Source organism: Anolis carolinensis, chromosome 3, assembly GCF_035594765.1.
Source record: "Anolis carolinensis isolate JA03-04 chromosome 3, rAnoCar3.1.pri, whole genome shotgun sequence".
NCBI classification, from domain to species: Eukaryota; Metazoa; Chordata; class Lepidosauria; order Squamata; family Dactyloidae; genus Anolis; species Anolis carolinensis.
The window spans coordinates 166,394,324-166,413,305 of record NC_085843.1 but is presented as its reverse complement, the minus strand read 5'-3'; the positions used below and the strand labels follow the sequence as shown (position 1 = coordinate 166,413,305).

Below are 18,982 nucleotides of genomic sequence, written 5' to 3'. Positions count from 1 at the left end.
GCTCTATGATCCACTGTACTGTGATTCTAATACACAAAGCAGTCCTTCACATGGAGTAGAGCTCAAGGCCCCATCCTCATAGAGGAAAGCTGTGCACGAGCCAATAGAATTTGGTGCCACTGGCAATAAGGTGTGTGAATGTATGTTTTTCAGCTTCCTTGCCTACATGAATCCCTGCAGTATGAGTCAAGATGAACACCAGTTCCTTTTTACATCCCCCATGGAGCTGCACTACAGAGCTGCTTTACCTGAAAGGTTTTCCCTGAAACTCCTTTGGACTCTTATGTAAGGATCATAAATTGTTTTACAAATGGAACTATTACACAATGCAACAAAAATTGAAAGAAACTGTTCCAAGTTTGAAAGTGTTATTTCCTGTTTAACTGGGTGGTACTTTCTTTGAAAGTACAGTAGAGCCCTGGTTAACTGAGTTTCGCTTAACCGAGATCTGCTTTATCCGAGGGTCCGCTGGGGGTGCCCCTCCTTCTCCCTCTCTTGAGTGAAGGGAGCTCGAGAAAAGGAGAGGGAAAGAGAGGAGGAAGCACCACGGAAGCGCCCCGCCTCTCCCTCTCCACTCATGCGAAGGGAGCGCGAGAGAAGGAGAGGGAGGAGGAAGCACCCAGAAGCGCCCGCGATCGCTGCTGCAGCAGCGCTCATGGGCTGCCTCCCAAGGGACGAGGGCTTGCTTAGACATTACAGAGACATTCAGGTGTCCCTCCGAGAAACGAGGAGTGTGCTGTGGGTTTTCCTCGGCCAGGCCATTGCTGGAGGAAACCCCCCACTCCAGCAAGGGCCTGGCCGAGGAAGATCCGGGGAGACGTTCCTCGGCGAACCCTCACCCTATCCAAGCCATTTGGTTATTCGAGATGGGGCCCGCCCCTTTATCTCGGATAACCACGGCTCTACTGTAGTATTCTCCAGAAACTTCTGTTTTTGTGGCTGCCATACAAAACTCTATGAGGCTCCTATACTGCCATATAAAAGCCAGATTATCTGCTTTGATAATTTGGATTATATGGCAGTGTAGAAAGGGTCTAGGATATTCATTGAAATATTATAGCAAAATGTGCTGCAGAATATCCTTTTTAATAAACTTTTCCTGTATTTTTATGATAGAACCAATTACGAACTGACATTTATAACCCAAGAACAATAATCATGTTACATAGTGTTATCTGAAGGATTGTTTTGAGTAGGTGATATCCCAGCATACTTACCAGAGAATGTTTCTTTACAGAGACATTCTTTTATCCTATTAGCCTTTCTGACGTGGAAAGCCTTTGTAATTTCCTGGTTCATGAAGGCTTCCTTATTTGTGATGTTTTCCACCATCATTCGCAAGTCAAATACTTCCAGGATCTCAGCAATCTGAGCGACTCTGGTGAGATCTTTTTCATTTTCATCTAGTTGCCCTGTGTATAAAAACTGCAAAACAGTTTTAAAAGGTCCAGACTGAACAGACGGATCTATCTTGACAACTGTCACAGCACACGTCCTCTTTGAAACAGGATTGACTTGCATCTCTTTATGCATGCTAACAAAGCCTTTGCCCCAAAACGTTGGAGCTTGCTTCAGGCAGCTGGCTTCCCCCTCTTCAAGCTCCAACCTTGTTAAGGGGCTGCTACCATCTGTTGATGATACCAGTTTGGTGCTGGGAGATTTTAAGGTTACCACCTCACTACTATCATCCGTTTCAAAGCTGCATGCTCTGTCCATCAGGCTTCTACCAGCCTTTTCTTTATGACATTGTGCTTCAGGTACGTCTGGGGTTTCTTCGCATTCTATTAGAAAAAGGTCATAAAACTTTGAAGAGGAGGTAGCTAGGTAGATCTTGTGAGCAAAAATGTAAGTCTGTTCCTGAAGGATAAACATGACATCGGCGCACAATGGATTGTCCAATAAGTATCCGGCTTCATTGATACTGGTGACAGGACACTCTGGGATTTTGATAACCGGAGGAGGTGCCTTTGGAGGTAGAAATGGAGCCTGAAGTAAAGGTTTCTGAACTTTCTTCAGATGGGATTTCCAGAATTGTAGGTGCCGCCTGGAGATCAAGGCAGCTCTGATTGCATTATCAAACACATCCTTGATGCCAAACTGATCAAATACGCTAGTTTCATAATATGGTATTCCAAGTTCCTTTGCAACCTCTCTTCCTCTTTCTGGGGGCAAAATATCTCCTCTCTTGATAGGCCTGTGAATGAAACAAACAAAGCAGCATAAATGAACTAGATGCAGCTTCCAAGCCTCAACTAATTACTTCTATGTATCCTTAGTATCCCATCAAAGCAATTATTGGCACTTTTTGACTTAATCCCATCTTGCGCTTCTTTTTTTTCTTCACCAGATATGCAAAGGCTCACTGGATGTAGATATAATTTGCTTACAGCCTCAATTATTTCCTACCTCACCCATGGTTTCAGATCCTTTTATGTAAGGAGATGCCTTTAGAAATTGCTTGATGTTGTTTTGAAGTTACCGTTTCACAATAATAGCCCTAGAGTAAGATTAATATTTTTATCCTTTTAATTATTCATTATCTACCCAGATCTCTTCATTTATACTGAGCCATAACAAACTGTAGATGGATTAAGGAAACTTCAGGCATATTTTTCACAAAAGCTGAAGAATAGTACAATCTTTCTACCTCCCAATATGGAATTATATGTAATATTATTTTGGGTTTTAGCTTATTTAAATTCTCTCCCTGTTGCTCATCTGTAAGAGTGACCAATTCTGCAAAGCCATTCCAAATTGCTAATACTGTATTTATGTTACAGTGGCTTCCATGAAATTCAACCTAAAGTCCAGATTATCTTGGAATTTGATTACAAAACACACTTTGACACAACATACAGTAAACTATATGGATTTTATGACCACAGAATATGATGATAGCCACCAGTTTTAAAGGTGTTTAAGGAACTATATAAATTCACAGAGATAAATTCTCACATTGTAACAGTCAGAGGAAATAATCTGAAAATACCACCTAGCAGGAATGTAGGAAGGACAACGGATCCTTTATTCAGGCTCTAGTTGCAGAGGTCTAAAAACAATCTGAGTAGCTACTATCACAACTAAGTCTCCTGTTCTTCAGTCTAATCAAGAGCTCTCAAGGTACAACTTGGTTTTGAACACTAGTCCACACAATAGGAACTTTGTGTTATTTGATGGAAAACAAAGTTTCCTTTGAGAAACAGGAAGCAGGTCTGCTTAAAATGTTGAGAAATAGACCTTTGAGATCAGATTGGACAACCTGTCTTGAACTGTTGCTGCCAATTTTAAAAGATGCAAAAAGTGAAGGAGGATCCAAAACAGAACAGAAGATCTTTGCATTCAACAGATTCAATCCTCAATATTTCCAGTTACTGGATTTCAGGGAGCTACAAGACTGGCTGAGACCCTTTCTACATTGCCATATAACTCAGATTATCAAAGCAGATAATCCACATTATCTGCTTTGAATTGGATTATATGAGTCTGCACTACTAGATAACCCAGTCCAAAGCAGATATCTGGATTTTATAAGGCAGTGTAGAAGTGGTTTGAGACTTCTCCCCATAGGTCTTGAAGATCGACTCACAGAACAGAGTATTGTACCAGATATTGATACATACAACAACCCTATTGACAAATAATTTCACTCAATCTATGTCTAATACATTCACAGGGCAGAGTTTATAAAAGTTATTCTAATGGAGCATAATTTTCAGAGTTGTAAGACAAACTTTGTTTTCCTGCACATTCTGTGGAAGACTATATAGTCTACAGAAGTTGAGATATGTACAAATAGGGGAATTTTATTCATTCTATTTGCCAACTTTACCTTGCTAATGGCCTTCTGGCTCGGTTTACAGCTTCCAGATCAGCATACCGAAGATCCAACTGGCAACCAACCAGAATAACAGGTGTACGAGGACAAAAGTGCTTGATTTCTTGATACCACATAGTTTTCACATGATTCAGGGAGTTAGGATTAGCAATGGAAAAGCACAGGACAACCACATCAGACCTGAAATAAATATGTTTATTTTAAATTATATGTCAATCTTTCAAAAATAAGGGAGGGAGGTGTTTGTTACATTCTAAGTATTTCTGAGAGATGCATAAAGACCAGGCTATTCAGAGTACATATCATGCACATGAAAAGTTCCTTTTAAAAGTCTGCTTTCATCAGCAAAAGCCCTAATTATCCTAAAGTTGACAGAAATATCATGTTTGAAGAGGACCTGAGCAATGGCCAAATGGGACAGAAGCCACTGCAGCTGGGAATTGGCTGCTTTCTGTTCTCACCACCACATGCCAAACCCTCATTTGCATGAAAAAGTTATGTAGCTGCCCAACCATTTAATAGAACATAGTCAGGAAATACTGAGATGAGCCAACAACTATCTCTGAGGAAATGTTTCGTACAGTATGTGGCAGAAAAGCCAAATCTGCCACCAAATACACACTCAAGATAGTTATTGCCAATTCCGGCTCAGTTGAATGTAGCTGGATAGTGCATGCTTTCCAATGTGCTTGTCTCATTTACACATTGCATCTTCATTACTTATAAATTGGGCACTTTGCTTTCCTAAATTGGAAAGAGATGAAAGGAAATAACTTGGTTTCTTCTGTTCCAGCCTAACAATACATATTTCTTTAATTGTTTAATTTTTATTATTTCTTTATTTACAGTACCATTCCCATATCCGTAGGGCAGTGGTTCTCAACCTGTGGATCCCCAGGTCCTTTGGCCTACAACTCCCAGAAATCCCAGCCAGTTTACCAGCTGTTAGGATTTCTGGGAGTTGAAGGCCAAAACATCTGGGGGCCCACAGGTTGAGAACCATTGCCATAGGGGTTACCTTCCAGGACTTCACGTGACTATGTGAATCCGCAAGTTGTAGCAGTGGAACCTCTACTTAAGAGCATCCCCACTTAAGAATGATTTCATTTAAGAGCTGTTGCTTGGCCCAGGTTTCACTTTGACACAAGAGCAGCATTTTGAGTTAAGTGCTAATGCCAGAGGGAGCACTAGTGCAAGAGTACAGGGCTTCAAGGGAGAAGCCTCTGGGCCTCGTGCTCTTGTCTGATTTGGGAGATTGCTATCTGCTTTGCTCTTGTTCGCTTTAAGGAACTTTGGGGTTAGTTGATTTCATGTGGTTTTTATTCCTGGTATATTTGGCTTTGTGAAGAGAGAGATAGACAGCAAGAGACGGAGGGAGGCTGGAATGAGTACATTAAGAAGAAAATGATGCTTCTGTTTCTTCACTTTGTGCTTCCTTGCCACAGTTTTGTGCTTCTATCATTAAAAGGTTGTTTTTTCTTTTTTTATTGTTCCATGTGAATGTGCATTTATACATTATTTGTTATTTATGAAGTACACTTTCTTATTTAAAAAACAAATAACAAAAGACTGGGGGGTGTTTCGGGGGCTGGAACAGATTAAGAGCATTTTGAGTTAAGAGCTCAGTCATGGAATGGATTAATAGTTTAATATAATAATAATAATAATAATAATAATAATAATAATAATAATAATAATAGTTTATTCTTGTACCCCGCCCCATCTCCCCGAAGGGACTCGGGGCGGCTCACATGGGGCCTTGCCCAACATCACAATATAAAATCAAAACAAAAACACAAATTTACAACAATAAATCAGCAATATCGGTAAAACAATCTAAAAGGACAATCTTACAAGATAAAAAGTTAAAACAGGTATATCAAACACAAGTCTGGGCTGAAAGGTGAATGTGTCAAATCGGGAGGAGATAGTTACATAATTGACATAGTCAATGAAGTACTATAAATGACAATAGTGACAATAAAAGGGCAGATCAGTGGGTCTATTATTACATAGGCAGGCATCTTAAACCAACAAAAGTCACTCATCAAAGGCTTTCCGGAAAAGCCAGGTTTTCAGATTCTTCCGGAAGGAGAGAAGGGTGGGGGCCAGCCTAATCTCCCTAGGGAGCAGGTTCCAAAGCTGGGGGGCCACGACAGAGAAGGCCCTCTCTCTCGTCCCCACCAACCGCGCCTGCGAGGGTGGTGGGAGCGAGAGGAGGGCCTCCCCCGACGAGCGAAGAGATCGTGCGGGTTCATAGGGGGAAATGTGGTCTCTAAGGTAGGCGGGTCCCAAACCGTTTAGGGCTTTGTAGGTAAGAACCTGCACCTTGAATTGGGTTCGGAAAGTAAGCGGCAGCCAGTGGAGCTCCTTAAACAGAGGCGTTGAACGTGCCCTGTAATTTGCTCCAGTTAGAAACCTGGCTGCCGTGCGTTGAACTAATTGCAGTTTCCGGACCGTCTTCAAAGGCAGCCCCACGTAGAGCGCATTGCAATAATCCAGTCTAGAGGTAACTAAGGCGTGGACCACCATGGTCAGATCAGACTTCTCGAGGTATGGTCGCAGCTGGCGCACAAGTTTTAATTGTGCAAAGGCCCTCCCGGCCTTTGAATTAAACTCTTAAGGCATCACTGTATTTTCAAACATTACTCCCCTTCTTGGGATGACTCACAGAGGGGAGAATAGTGAAAGGGAAGACTCACATATTGGGGCACAACTTGTTCCCCTCAAGCGCCAAGGCCAGCTGAGTGTGAAGAGTAACCAAAGCAAATGGCCAGGGCTCTAGGGCAATGGCTACCACCACCCATGTAGGGACCCGACTCCAGGCTGCTGTCTCTTACAGAGTCACTGTGTTAAAATCAAAGGCAGTGGAGGTCCAGGTTGCCCATATCTTTCTTGGCTGAGCAAGAGGTCTCCATCCCTTTATCTCACCTCATCTGGAGGAACAGAGAGACAGGCACCGCTTTCTGAGCCAAGAAAGGTACAGGCAACCCAGCAGCAATTGTGCCAGTGTGGAAAGACTTTGGCCACTGCCAGCAGCCATGGATTAAGAATAAATCTAGGTACTGGTCCCGTGGACATAGTGGTCATACACTATATTGCTGTTGCTCCAACAAGATGTATCAATTCCTCAGCAAGAGTGGAATAAACATGGACAGAAAGAAAGAAAGAAAGAAAGAAAGAAAGAAAGAAAGAAAGAAAGAAAGAAAGAAAGAGATTAAATTAAATAAACATCATGTTTAAAATCCTGAACATACCAGTTATTAAATATAAATTAAATAACTATTATAAAATTACAGAGAAGAATTGCTAAACTATTAATGAACATTTAACATGTTAATTGTTCATTTTCCTAGGGTTGTTGGGTTTTGCTTTGCCTTTTTAAAAATCAGAACATTAGCTAGGCCTTAAAATAACAGAAATTAAGCAACTGGATCATCATTCTCAGACACCAATGTCACAATAAACATGAGTAGCAAATGCAAATCTCTCACCGGAAAAGTAAATTATGAAGTATAAAAGTAAAGGAAAAAGAATTGGCTATTTAAAAATAATAAACAAACTCAGTTATGGTCCAAGCTAAAATAAACCCTTCTGACCTAACCCATTTCGGATAAACTTTTATTTGTGCCTCCATGGCTTGACAGTTAATAGATGAAGACCTGTGAATTTCCACATTGGCCTGCTAAATTATTTAGGATCTACCTGTACTATACTGCAGCTCTCCTTGTTTCATTGAGGACACCACTCTATCTAGCATGTCTTAGCAAAATCTAAAAATAACCCTCAGAACAATGCAATGCAGTATTGTGCAGCGCAGGCTATGTTGTGAATTTATATTTAAAAGAAGACAAGTGTTTTTGTTTTGTATGTGTCTGCTATAGGAAATCTTTAACATAAGAGGCTAGTGGCAAAAGAACATTCATATTCCTCATACTTTGAGGAGGCCTTCCTCCAAATCCAGGAAATCTCAATATTTCTTCTTTATTCCCTCTGGAACTTCACTAGATCACCCATTTACAGCAACACAGCGATGTGTGAAGAGGGTGTGCTGACAGTGCGGGGAAAAAGAAACACATATAGTGACGTGCCAGAGGCAGATTATGCTAGTGTTTCATACCAATGTGTGCATCTCAAGCTTTCCATATCTCCACAGGAGTAAAATGGAGCACTACTGGACATTTACAAAAGTATATTGGTTGTGACTGAGCTGCCCATCCTGCAAAGAACTATCTATTTGTTTTGCTTTTATTGTCAAAGTCACCTGAACAGGTCTTCTCTTCACTTCTTAAAACTGACAGAGATTCACCTGTCTTTGCTTTAGGGTTTAGGACTCTGATTTTTCTTCTTATACTACAAATGTCACATATTTCTAAACAGGAGTCTGGAGCTGTAGAAAGATTATGGAAACCCAATATACTTTGCAATCTTTTTTCCCCCTTCCCGCATGTGCCTCTTCTTCAAGAAGCTGGGTATCTCATTTTGGAAAACCTAAATCTAAAAGGTGAGGATCATTGTCAAATCTAAGATTTGCCAGGAAACAACTTCCTAAGACTGAAATATCAAAAGCTAATTCAGGATGTCAATTCAGCGGGTACTAAGGCTCTTGCCTTTGTAGAGTAATGTGACAGTCAATTTCATTTATTGGAAAGATAATTGAACTGCATAATACAGTAGAGTCTCACTTATCCAACACTCACTTATCCAATGTTCTGGATTATCCAACGCATTTTTGTAGTCAATGTTTTCAATACATCGTGATATTTTGGTGCTAAATTCGTAAATACAGTAATTACTACATAGCATTACTGCGTATTGAACTACTTTTTCTGTCAAATTTGTTGTATAACATGATGTTTTGGTACTTAATTTGTAAAATCATAACCTAATTTGATGTTTAATAGGCTTTTTCTTAATCCCTCCTTATTATCCAACGTATTCGCTTATCCAACATTCTGCCGGCCCGTTTATGTTGGCTGAGACTCTACTGTACTTGAATGTTGCCAGCTAGACCAGACAGAACCTTATGATGTGGGAACACTGACTCAGCTGATGACAGCCTTTTAATGTTATTTTATACTAGATATAGTATCACATGACCTGTGCTGTTTGTATTTCTGGTAAGGCAAAGTATTTTGAAAGAAATTAATTTCTTCCAAACCCCAGTGGATTTCAAACCCAAAATTTGTAACAAGAACAATCATATTTGTAACCAGAAACTGCAAACTATGTAATAAATGGCACTCTGCAACCAGGAGAGCAAACTGCTTACTTTTTTGACTCTACAGATGAGTATATCATAGAATACATTTTTGGTGTAGGGTGGGAGAAATTTCTGGTCCAGTTTTCTCTAGCCTAGTGTCCTCCAGATGTGCTTGATAATAACTCCCATCATTCTCATCTAGCATGAGGTTACTCCAAAGGGTTCTGGGTTAAGTATTATATTGCATTACTATGGTTTTAATGTGTTTTATTTTATTTTATCTGCTTGAAAATGTTGTTTTTATATGTATTCAGTTTTGTTTATTATTTGTTCCTTGGGCTTGGCCCTGTGTTAGCCACCCCGAGTCCCTGCGGGGAGATGGTGATGGGATAGAAAAATAATATTATTATTATTATTATTATTATTATTATTATTATTATTATTATTATATTATGCAGTTTTACTCAGCATCTTCTTTTGAGTAGAGATGTACATTACCACTACCATGGAAGAAGCCACAATCTCACTGATACAGCTCTCTCATGTGTGGCCACTAAAAAAAAGAGGCACGGCACCCATTACATTAGGTAACAAAATTTGAAAACTTTCTTGTTATTTCCTGTTTAATTGTGCAGTATTGACTTTGAAAGTATTTGTTTAACTACAGAAACTTTGTTTTTGTGGAACCACAATCTATGTGGAATTGGTTGAGACTTGAGATTCAATGAGATATTCAATGAGATATTCATTGAAAAACTATAGTAAAATGTGCTGCAGGATGTTCCGCAAAAACAAAATTGTTGCAGTTTAATAAACCTTTTCCATGTTTTTATGATAGAACTAATCAGAAAATGACACTTATAACCCAGAAACAAAAAAAACACGTTACATAGTTTATGCATAATTATTTTCAATTTCCGACTTTCTATGTAGTTCAAGGGTGTCAAACCCATTTTTACCGGGGCCACATGAGCCCTATGGTTACCTTCAAAGGGGCATTTGTAATTTTAAGACCATATAAATGCAACTATTTTTCCCTGGCACTGAACTCCTCGTGGTTTACATTGACTTGACCTAGGGTTTGACACATGTGACGTAGGGTCTGTTAGGATAACCAAATACTATGAAAACAAAAGCAGAGCTGCAATTTCTCTGATTCAGAAGGAAATCACACAGCACACTTGTATTTGACTGGCATGTGCCAATATATGCAACCGAAAAATACATGGGATTATATTAGCAGCAATGTTTGAGGGTGCAAATATCATCTTCTAATTTTCATTCTTTATTGCAGCAGTCAAATACCACAGGAGGACCAGAGCTTGAAAAAAAAATACTTTTGGAAGCTATGACTCTGCAACTTACCCAGCCAGCAGGGCCACTGGCCATTGTGGACAGAGGACTTATAGAACTGCAGTGTGAAAAAAACTACTTTCCTAAACTTTCCTGAATTCACCGGGTCCAATATGAAATTAAATTATCCTTCTTTGCTACATTATATGTATGGCATTAACAGTCTGAACTATGAGTTACTAAACAGAATGTAGTCTCTCCTTTACTTCTCTTCAATGAATCAGCCTTATATTTTTTCAAATGAGTCCAGCGTTGTCTGTTCAGTTCCAGAAGATCACTAAAAAGGCTCTTTTCTAGGCGTGGGGCCAATTTCCTTTTGGTACCACTCCCCTGTGGTCACTCCTTCCAGACATATAGGCCCCTTCTAAACTGCTATATAATCCAGATTATCAAAGCAGAAAATCCTCATTATCTGCTTTGAACTGGATTTTATGAGTTTACACTACCATATAATTCTGTTCAAAGCAGATAATCTGGATTTTATATGGCAGTGTAGAATGAGCCTCAGTTACAGATCAATTTTCAGTTGTTTAGAAGCCTTGTGGTGTGTTGTTGACTCAGGGCTAGTCCTATAGCATTTTCTGTTTCCCATTTCCAGGTGAGGGAGTAGGAAAAACAAAAATACTGGAGCCCATTAAATCACGTCCTATCATCCAGTTACAGATGGCACTAGGGAGCCACCGTTGTGTAGCATGACTATTGACTATGGGCCTGGAAACCAAGCTTTGAAGCCCTGCTTAGCCACAGAAACCCACTGGGTGACCTTGGCAAGTAATATTCTTTCAGAAGGAGGCGAAGGAGAAACTCCCCCTGAATAAATCTTGACAAGAAAACACCATTAAAAGTTGGCTAAGGGTTGCCATAAATCAAAAATGACTTGAAGGCACATAACAACAGCAGTAGGAGTCATCTGTTTGTTGCCCCTGGACCCTACAACTGTTCCTCTCTGTCACACAATTTTTCTCAGCCCCCCAGATTACTTTTTGATGCCTCCAGTCTACCAGAGAATACTCTCATTTTGTCAGAGCTGAAGTAAGGTTGAACTTCCAGTTCAATGACATCTTCAAATAGAATGGTGAAAGGTTGCCATCTTGTCTTTCAAAAATAGTTCAGGGCTAGTTATGTCTTATCAACTACAATTCCTGAGGATGCATTGGGCAAGCCATGATAATTACGCTGGAATAAAACTGATGCAGGTTTCCATTTGGACATACCCAATTGGACTATTTTTTTTTTACCATTCCCTCCCAATTATATTGGTCATAGCAGAGAAAACCATCTTCTACAAGTGTATTTACTCAGGCTCTGCTATCCTGGCTAAATGCACACAGCATTCATGCACATATTTCAGGGCCAGGAAAGAAAACAACAACAACAAACATTTGCACATATAGCTTGTAAGGAAGGCAATGTCTTCACGATATTCAGGTTTTAGTAAAATGTAGCAGCCACCACATGAAGATGAAGGAGGCCTTAAGTTACCAGCAGGCATAATCAAATGATCTGTAAATGAATGGCAATGGCTGCTTTCAGACGTCATCATAAACCGTGGTTTATTGTGACAAAAACAAGCTACAGAAAGCACGCCTTAGCTTATTGTTTTATACAAATCCCACAAAAACTATAATTAATTTTTAAATATGATATCTTGGAAACAAACCAGTTCCAAACCATGGCTTTAGGGTGCTAGAGGTTCATGACACCATAGTTAGGATTAACCATGGTTTAGCATTCAGATGGAACATTAAGCTATAGTTAATGAGAAATGTGATGGAAAGCTTCCAATTTCCTATTCTTTGTGAGAAGGAGGGAAGGGGTGCACATAACCTAAGATTCAATACATCTCATTCTTGCCACAACACTAGAGTTATTTCAGTGTCCAAATGCAGCCCATGTATGCATGCTCACAACAGACAAGACTGCAATGAAAGGAGTGGCCTAGCATATAAAGGGCTAGAACACTATTCAATGAAGGCAGGGCAAACCATGCACCAGCCTGGGTGGGAACAGAACAGAAAATTCAACTCTATACTTTACCAAGAGTGGTGAGGCTTCTTAAGTACAGGTATAATGTGTGAAACAGTCAAAACATCCTGGAATATATATACAGATATGTACTTAGAATCTGATATGAGGAGCATGCAGAATATTTTTAAAAGAACCTGTAAAATGTGAAATCTTAATAGGATCCAAAATTAAACACAGCAGCAGCTATCTCTTGGAAGGAAAAAGTCAATTTCAGCTTACACTGCCAGATGAGGACTGTATACCATTTTTTATTAAACAGGGATTGCTTCACAACTTATGTTTCCCCCTACAGAGAGGAGCCGAATGCATATTGAAAAGTATACTGCCTTCTGTTTTGAACTGTGGCAAAGTCTTAAAGTCGCTAAAGTGTCACTATTGTCATATACAAAACGTGGCCTCCATACTACATTTCAAGTGGCACAGAATATTATTTTGATGATAATTATCTCCATGCAGAAAAATGTAATGTGTGAAGCAGTGTTGACTAAAAAATATTTATTAGACAATATGCTGCATTTAAAGCCTTTCCAATCATTATTAAATTACAGCCTCAAAGGATAAACAAGTTTACATCTTCAGAAATCATTTGGAAATAATGATTTCACCTCCTGCTGCTCCATTTTAAATTGAAATTGGGGAACGCCCTTCCTAGTAACATTCAGCAGGCCCCGACCCTCTTGAGCTTTAGGAAAAATGTAAAGACATGGCTCTGTGTGCAAGTATTTAACAAATAAGTATTATGATCTGACATGGCCCGAACTAAGGTTTATGAACGAGGCATTTGGATGAATTGACTGAATTATCTATGTGTTTTAAATGTTGTATAATGTTTTTATTAAGTATTTAATTGATGCAATTGTGCTGTTTGATTTTATCGAACCCTGTAAGCCACCTTGAGTCCCTGCGGGTGAGAAAGGCAGGGTAAAAATGTTGTAAATAATAAATAAATACAGATGACCAAATTGTTCATATCCATTCTACAATGAGTTTTGTTTGTAATATGCTTCAATTCTGACCCCAAGCCAAATTCTGTGTTGATTGTCATTCTATTACTGATGAGATGGCCACTGAAAACAAGATGGTTTTACAATGACCGAGGACCCTTCCACACAGCTCTATATATCCCAGAATATCAAGGCAGAAAATCCCACAATATCTGCTTTGAACTGGATAATCTGAGTCCACACTCAGATAATGTGGGATTTTCTGCCTTGATATTCTTGGATATAGGACTGTGTGGAAGGGACCTGAGTTACTAGAAAACATTGCTTGGCTTTTAAAGTAAACCTGAGCCACAGAACCTTTTACTATTATCCTTCCTTGCTTTTCAAGAGATTTATAAAAGCCTTTTTTATATAATAGCCATGTTGGTCCTGCTGTAAATGCTAAAAAATCAAAAGGTGAGGTTCAAAAATATGCAAAACAATAAGATAACAATTCTATATAGAGCTGAGAAAAAATAATCTGGTAGAGGTCATGACTCTGAATAATACTATTTTAAAAAGCCCACAATATTAATCTTTGAACGATTTAGTAAAAAAGGATACTACAGTAAAAAAAGAGAAAATCTTACAAAGTATTAACATTGTTTGGTTGATTCCCTGCAAACAGAAACAGGAAAGCAACACCTGTCAGATATTTCTACTCCTAAAATGAACCGAATTCCATTTGTTTTTTTACTTTTTTGAATCTCTCCAACAGGTATGACTACTGTTTTATATTTAATCTTCCAGTAAACCTGTAAAGGTGTTTTGGGCTAAATATAATGGTGTCGAGGGCATCCAAATTGTTTTACGAACTGTATGCTATAGCCATATGGCGAGGGAGAGCAACTACAGCTCATGAGATACAAGTAACTTCCAAAAGGCACCCCTCTTAATTTTTTTAATGAAGTTAATTTCTATTTTACCTTCTGGTAGAAAAGGGGCCCAAAATGGTGTTGTCCTCAATTATAGGAAAACACCAAGACCTTATCAAGCAACAAACTGACAGGACAGAATCCTTTCTCCAGCCTCCCAACTACCTTCAGATGACATTGACCAATCATTGGTTTGGAACACAGTTATTTTTTTCAAAGAGTTATTTTTCCCTGACAGTTCAGCTTAACAACCTTGTTTAAAAGTGATGACATACAGAGAGAGTATCCCAACTAATCCATCACTGTAGAAGCCTCGTAAATCCTTAAAAACAAATACCATAGGGTGCCACATTGGAGGGAGGGGATCAAATCACTATGAACTGAATCCAGACTTAAACTGAGAAAAAACCAATTGAAACGAATGGGGAATCTGCTGCTTTCAATGGGTTTAAATACGATTAAGTGTGGATTTGAAAACGAAACAAAGCCAAGAGATAAAACAGATGCACATCCATTTCTAAGAGATAAGACAGAGATACCATCGTTCCTAGAGCATAGGAATCCTCTGTCAGCCTGTCCCTTATGAAATAAAAGACTTACCAGTAACTGAAACACCTTGAGCATTTTAATGAAGAAATATGGACATTTTGGGAACTTTGTTTCTCTCCATTGACTTTGTTAAGTGTAGAGCTGTTCTATTATTTATATTAATGTTCAATTCTCTTTTTATTACTGCTTCACATGTTTTCTGTTGCTGCCTGCTTGAAACTTTTATGACTTGGTGATGTAAAATGACAGCAGTGACGCAACCGACAACATGGAGCTGATCTAGTGAGTATCTGCTGTACCATGGAAGACATGAATTAATGTATGCCCGGAGCCAGCAGCAGATTGTAGACAGAAAGCAGATGAAATGAACTTGCATATGAAAGCAGCAACATTCGTTTAATCACAAGCATTTGACTACTGCATTTTCTCTTGTGCTGTGATGGGTCCCTGTACATATTCCTTGGAGTGGGCAAAGCCAGCTGCTCAGCTGAGTTTGAACAGACAGCATTCAGCATTTAGCTCATATTTAACTTGTTAACTGAATTATCATGCCTGAAATGTTCTCCGAGACCCATACATCCATTTTTGTAAAAGTAAATATAAGGCTGGAAATTGAATTAATACCTAGCAGCTGTATATATTATGTCTAACACGTCTCAGTGCACTTCTTACCTGCAGTCAGTTAATTGAACCTTGGCCAAATATATTCCATTATCTTTAGTCTTTAAAAGAACAAATCCCCTTTCCATTTCTTTTCAGAGCTGTAAACCTAGGAATACAAGATCTTGGCACTTTTCACCAAATCCATAATTTCCATAAAAAAACATTTGATGTGAGAAACATTGGAGATATATCCAGACAAATTTTTACCAGGAATCAAATTTCTGTGTGCTTTTCTGCAAAGTCCAATAAATGGTTGGTTGCTGTATTGATCACTTAATAAGATACTCTTTTTGCCAATACTTAGGCCCCTTCTACCCTGCCATATAAAATCCAGATATCTGTTTGGATTATATAGCAGTGTAGACTCATATAATCCAGTTCAAAGCAGATAATGTGGATTATCTGCTTTGATAATCTGGGTTAAATGGCTGTGTAGAAGGGGCATAAGAGAGGAGTTGAAGAAAAATTAATCTTGTATGACAGTCTGGCCCCTTCTACACTGTCATATAATACACATTATCAAAGAAGCTAATCTACATTATCTGCTTTGAACTGGTTATTTGAGTCTACACTGCCTTATAATCCAGTTCAAAGCTGATAATCTTGATTTTATATGGCAGTGTAGAAGGGGCCTTAGCTGTAATGCGGTGCTTTTCTGTGTTTTTGTTTAACTATTTTGGTTCAATCTAAACCACCACCAACCCCAATTACATTTTCAAACTAATCAAAACCCCAGGAACTACATGCTACATATTTTACATGTACAGTTTGACCCAAATGGCTCAGGCCATTTGAACTACATCTTCAGAATATTGATGGATAACATAAAAAGATGCCCAGTTTCCAAGAAGAAGAACTCAAAGGTTACCTTTTGTGTTGGGGTGATGTGAGGTTCCTTTAGGGTTGCAATAATGGCAAAACATGAAACTTGATTTTTGTATTCCTGTGGCTGTAAGAGGCAGCATTTCATGAAGAAACACAACTCTGTTTGCCTATAATAGTTCTTTGAGTCTAGGAAACATTCAATTTCTGGTTCAGCCAGTGGCTGGGAGCTGCTAGATCTACCTGTCTCCAACCATGTTTTGTGTATAATGAACTTCATAAGAACACTGTATTATTTGTATAAAGAAACTTAAACTTTGATCTCTTCCTGCCTCACTGCCTTCACTTCATAGTTCTTTCTTTTCTTTCATTCAAGAATTTAAAGAGCTGTTCCTAATCAGCAAAAATGATAGGCTACTAAGACTTTATGGGGTGGGCATCACAGAAAACTCTCTCCGTACTGCTATAAACTAGTTTAATATTTTTTGTTTTTTTATATACTTGAAGCACTTAAATATTAACTTCTTACAATGTTTTATAACCAAAATTATAACCATCTGTGCATTTACAGAGGGAATTTAGCTTTGCTAAAGTACATTAACTTGATTGGTGGATTAAGTGACATTCCATTGCATTCAATTTAAAAGGGCTGTTTTGATGCCCTTTATGGGTTTGGCGGCATACTTGCACCGTTTTGTTAATGGAGCATAAAAAGTGTCTTTGATGTGCTCTTTGTAGTGAGGCAAAAGGCAGAAGGAAATTGTCTTGCCGCTCTGTTCAGCATCCTGCTTGTTTTGAACAATCATTATGAGATTGTTTTATCAATATTTTTGAACAGTGTAAACCTAGTGACATGTTGAACATCGCTGAGTCACAAGCAGGAACACCAAGAAATATAAGTTAACTTATAGTATGTATATACTTTTTATATTTCTTCCTAACCAAGAAATAAGAGCGCAAGAAACTGCATTTAAAAAATCACAAGCAGAAAACTCAAATGCATCCAAAGGATTACTAACAGAGAGCTCACCTTTTAATCTGGTGAAAGAAGTTCAATGTGAAGTCAAGGAGAGATTCACCCACTTTAAGAATCAACCCAAAATCAAAATGACTGAGAGAATCGGAAAGTAGAGAGAAGTGTTAAATGCTTTTCTAATGACTTTGAAGTCTCTATAAGGTCACAAAAAGCCTTCATACTTCTCCAGAGCCAAAGATGAGAGTGGTCTTATTTCATTTTACTTTGCAATTTCATGACATTCAGAAAAGGAACAAGAATTCTCTGTTTTCTGAATACTTCCAAAGTTCATCATGATTAAAAAAATGGAGGGTAGGAATGGGACAGAAATCCAAAGCTATCCAATCCAAAGTTTCTAAAGTGAAATGGCTATACTGCAATGCAACAACAACAACAATTTATTGATTAGCCAGTTAGCCTTATCAAGAACAGACAATACAAACATAACATACAACATACAACATCTATCTGGTTCACTTAAAATAAAATACAGATATATAGGTATTTGCCTGCTTGGTGCCAATGTAGCTTAACTATAGATCTATGCATCAACTATCCTCATCTCCCATACACTGCACCCCAATCTGATCTATGTACTAAGATCTCCTTTTAGCAGCTTTAAACAGATACAGGGCCACTTTTGTTGTCAGAGTGGGGTTATAAGCGGCAAACAAAAATGAAGTTTTGGCCTCACTAACCCAGCTTGTTTTATTACAAATAAAATTGTCTGTGCTTGATAAGGCCAACTGGCTAATCAATAAATTGTTGTTGTTGTACAAACAAAAGGCCATAAGTATTGTTTCCTTTCTTTTTCATATAGATTACAATTATGCAAAATGTGGTTCAAATTTTCAACTTCAGGGGCACCACAAATACATAATCTTTCTTCATATGGGATGTAGTTGAATCTGCCGTATCTCTCCATGGACTCCATTTGTTCAAATTTTGCCCTGGTCAAAGTGATTTTTAAGTGTCTTGGCATATCTGTTTTTAGGTACAGCGCCCACTGGAAATTACGTTTAAAGCGTCCTAACCGCTTCAGAGATCCTGTAATTGACAGGGTGGCCATGTCTTTTTGGGCTTCAATGTCTAGGATCCTTTGGATTACTGTCCTTTTTTCGGCATCCCTATTCTGGTCTAAGGAAGTAATTTGTAATCTGCAGGTGGAAAGAAACCTTGTTAGTTGTTCTGCCCAGGAATCTTGGTTTAAACCATTAGATTGTTCCAAAAAGCACAATTTTGGCAGTCTGTTATTTTCGAGATTTTTTATTTTAGACCAGTAATTAAAGGCCCTGATTTTGGCAAGACCTTCAATAGAATATATTTCTAACTCTGCTCTAACTGCAGCAGCAGTGGTCTTAGTGTCAACGCCAAATATCTGTCTTAAAATTTTTGATTGTGTTTGTTCTAGTATTGGTAGTTTGCTTAGGCCCCAGATTTCTGCTCCATATAATATCATGGGGAGGATTTTTGCTTTATAAACTTTGATTATTGGGGTTAAAGAGCCAGGATATCTGTGGGTTAGCAGTCTTGCCAATGTGTTGGAGCATGCCCTAGTTTTGATCGTGCAAGATTGGGAGTGTGCCAGCCAAGAGCCAGTCTCTGAGTATACTAAGCCTAGATATGTAATAGAGCTAACCTGTTCTATATGCTCTG

The 18,982-nt window shown here is 38.6% G+C and overlaps 1 protein-coding gene across 6 annotated transcripts in view; it reads right to left on the bottom strand.

The window, feature by feature from the left end:
• Window positions 1–18,982, bottom strand: part of rhobtb1 (Rho related BTB domain containing 1) — a 126,484-nt gene that overhangs the window by 21,411 nt on the left and 86,091 nt on the right. For all 6 annotated transcript variants that reach the window (XM_062977372.1, XM_008114768.3, XM_062977371.1 and 3 more), the window contains 2 exons: window positions 3,830–4,015; window positions 1,218–2,194 (listed from right to left, as the gene is read on the bottom strand). In XM_062977372.1, the coding sequence (XP_062833442.1) occupies window positions 1,218–2,194; window positions 3,830–4,015 (1,163 nt within the window). The remainder of the gene's footprint in view (window positions 1–1,217; window positions 2,195–3,829; window positions 4,016–18,982) is intronic.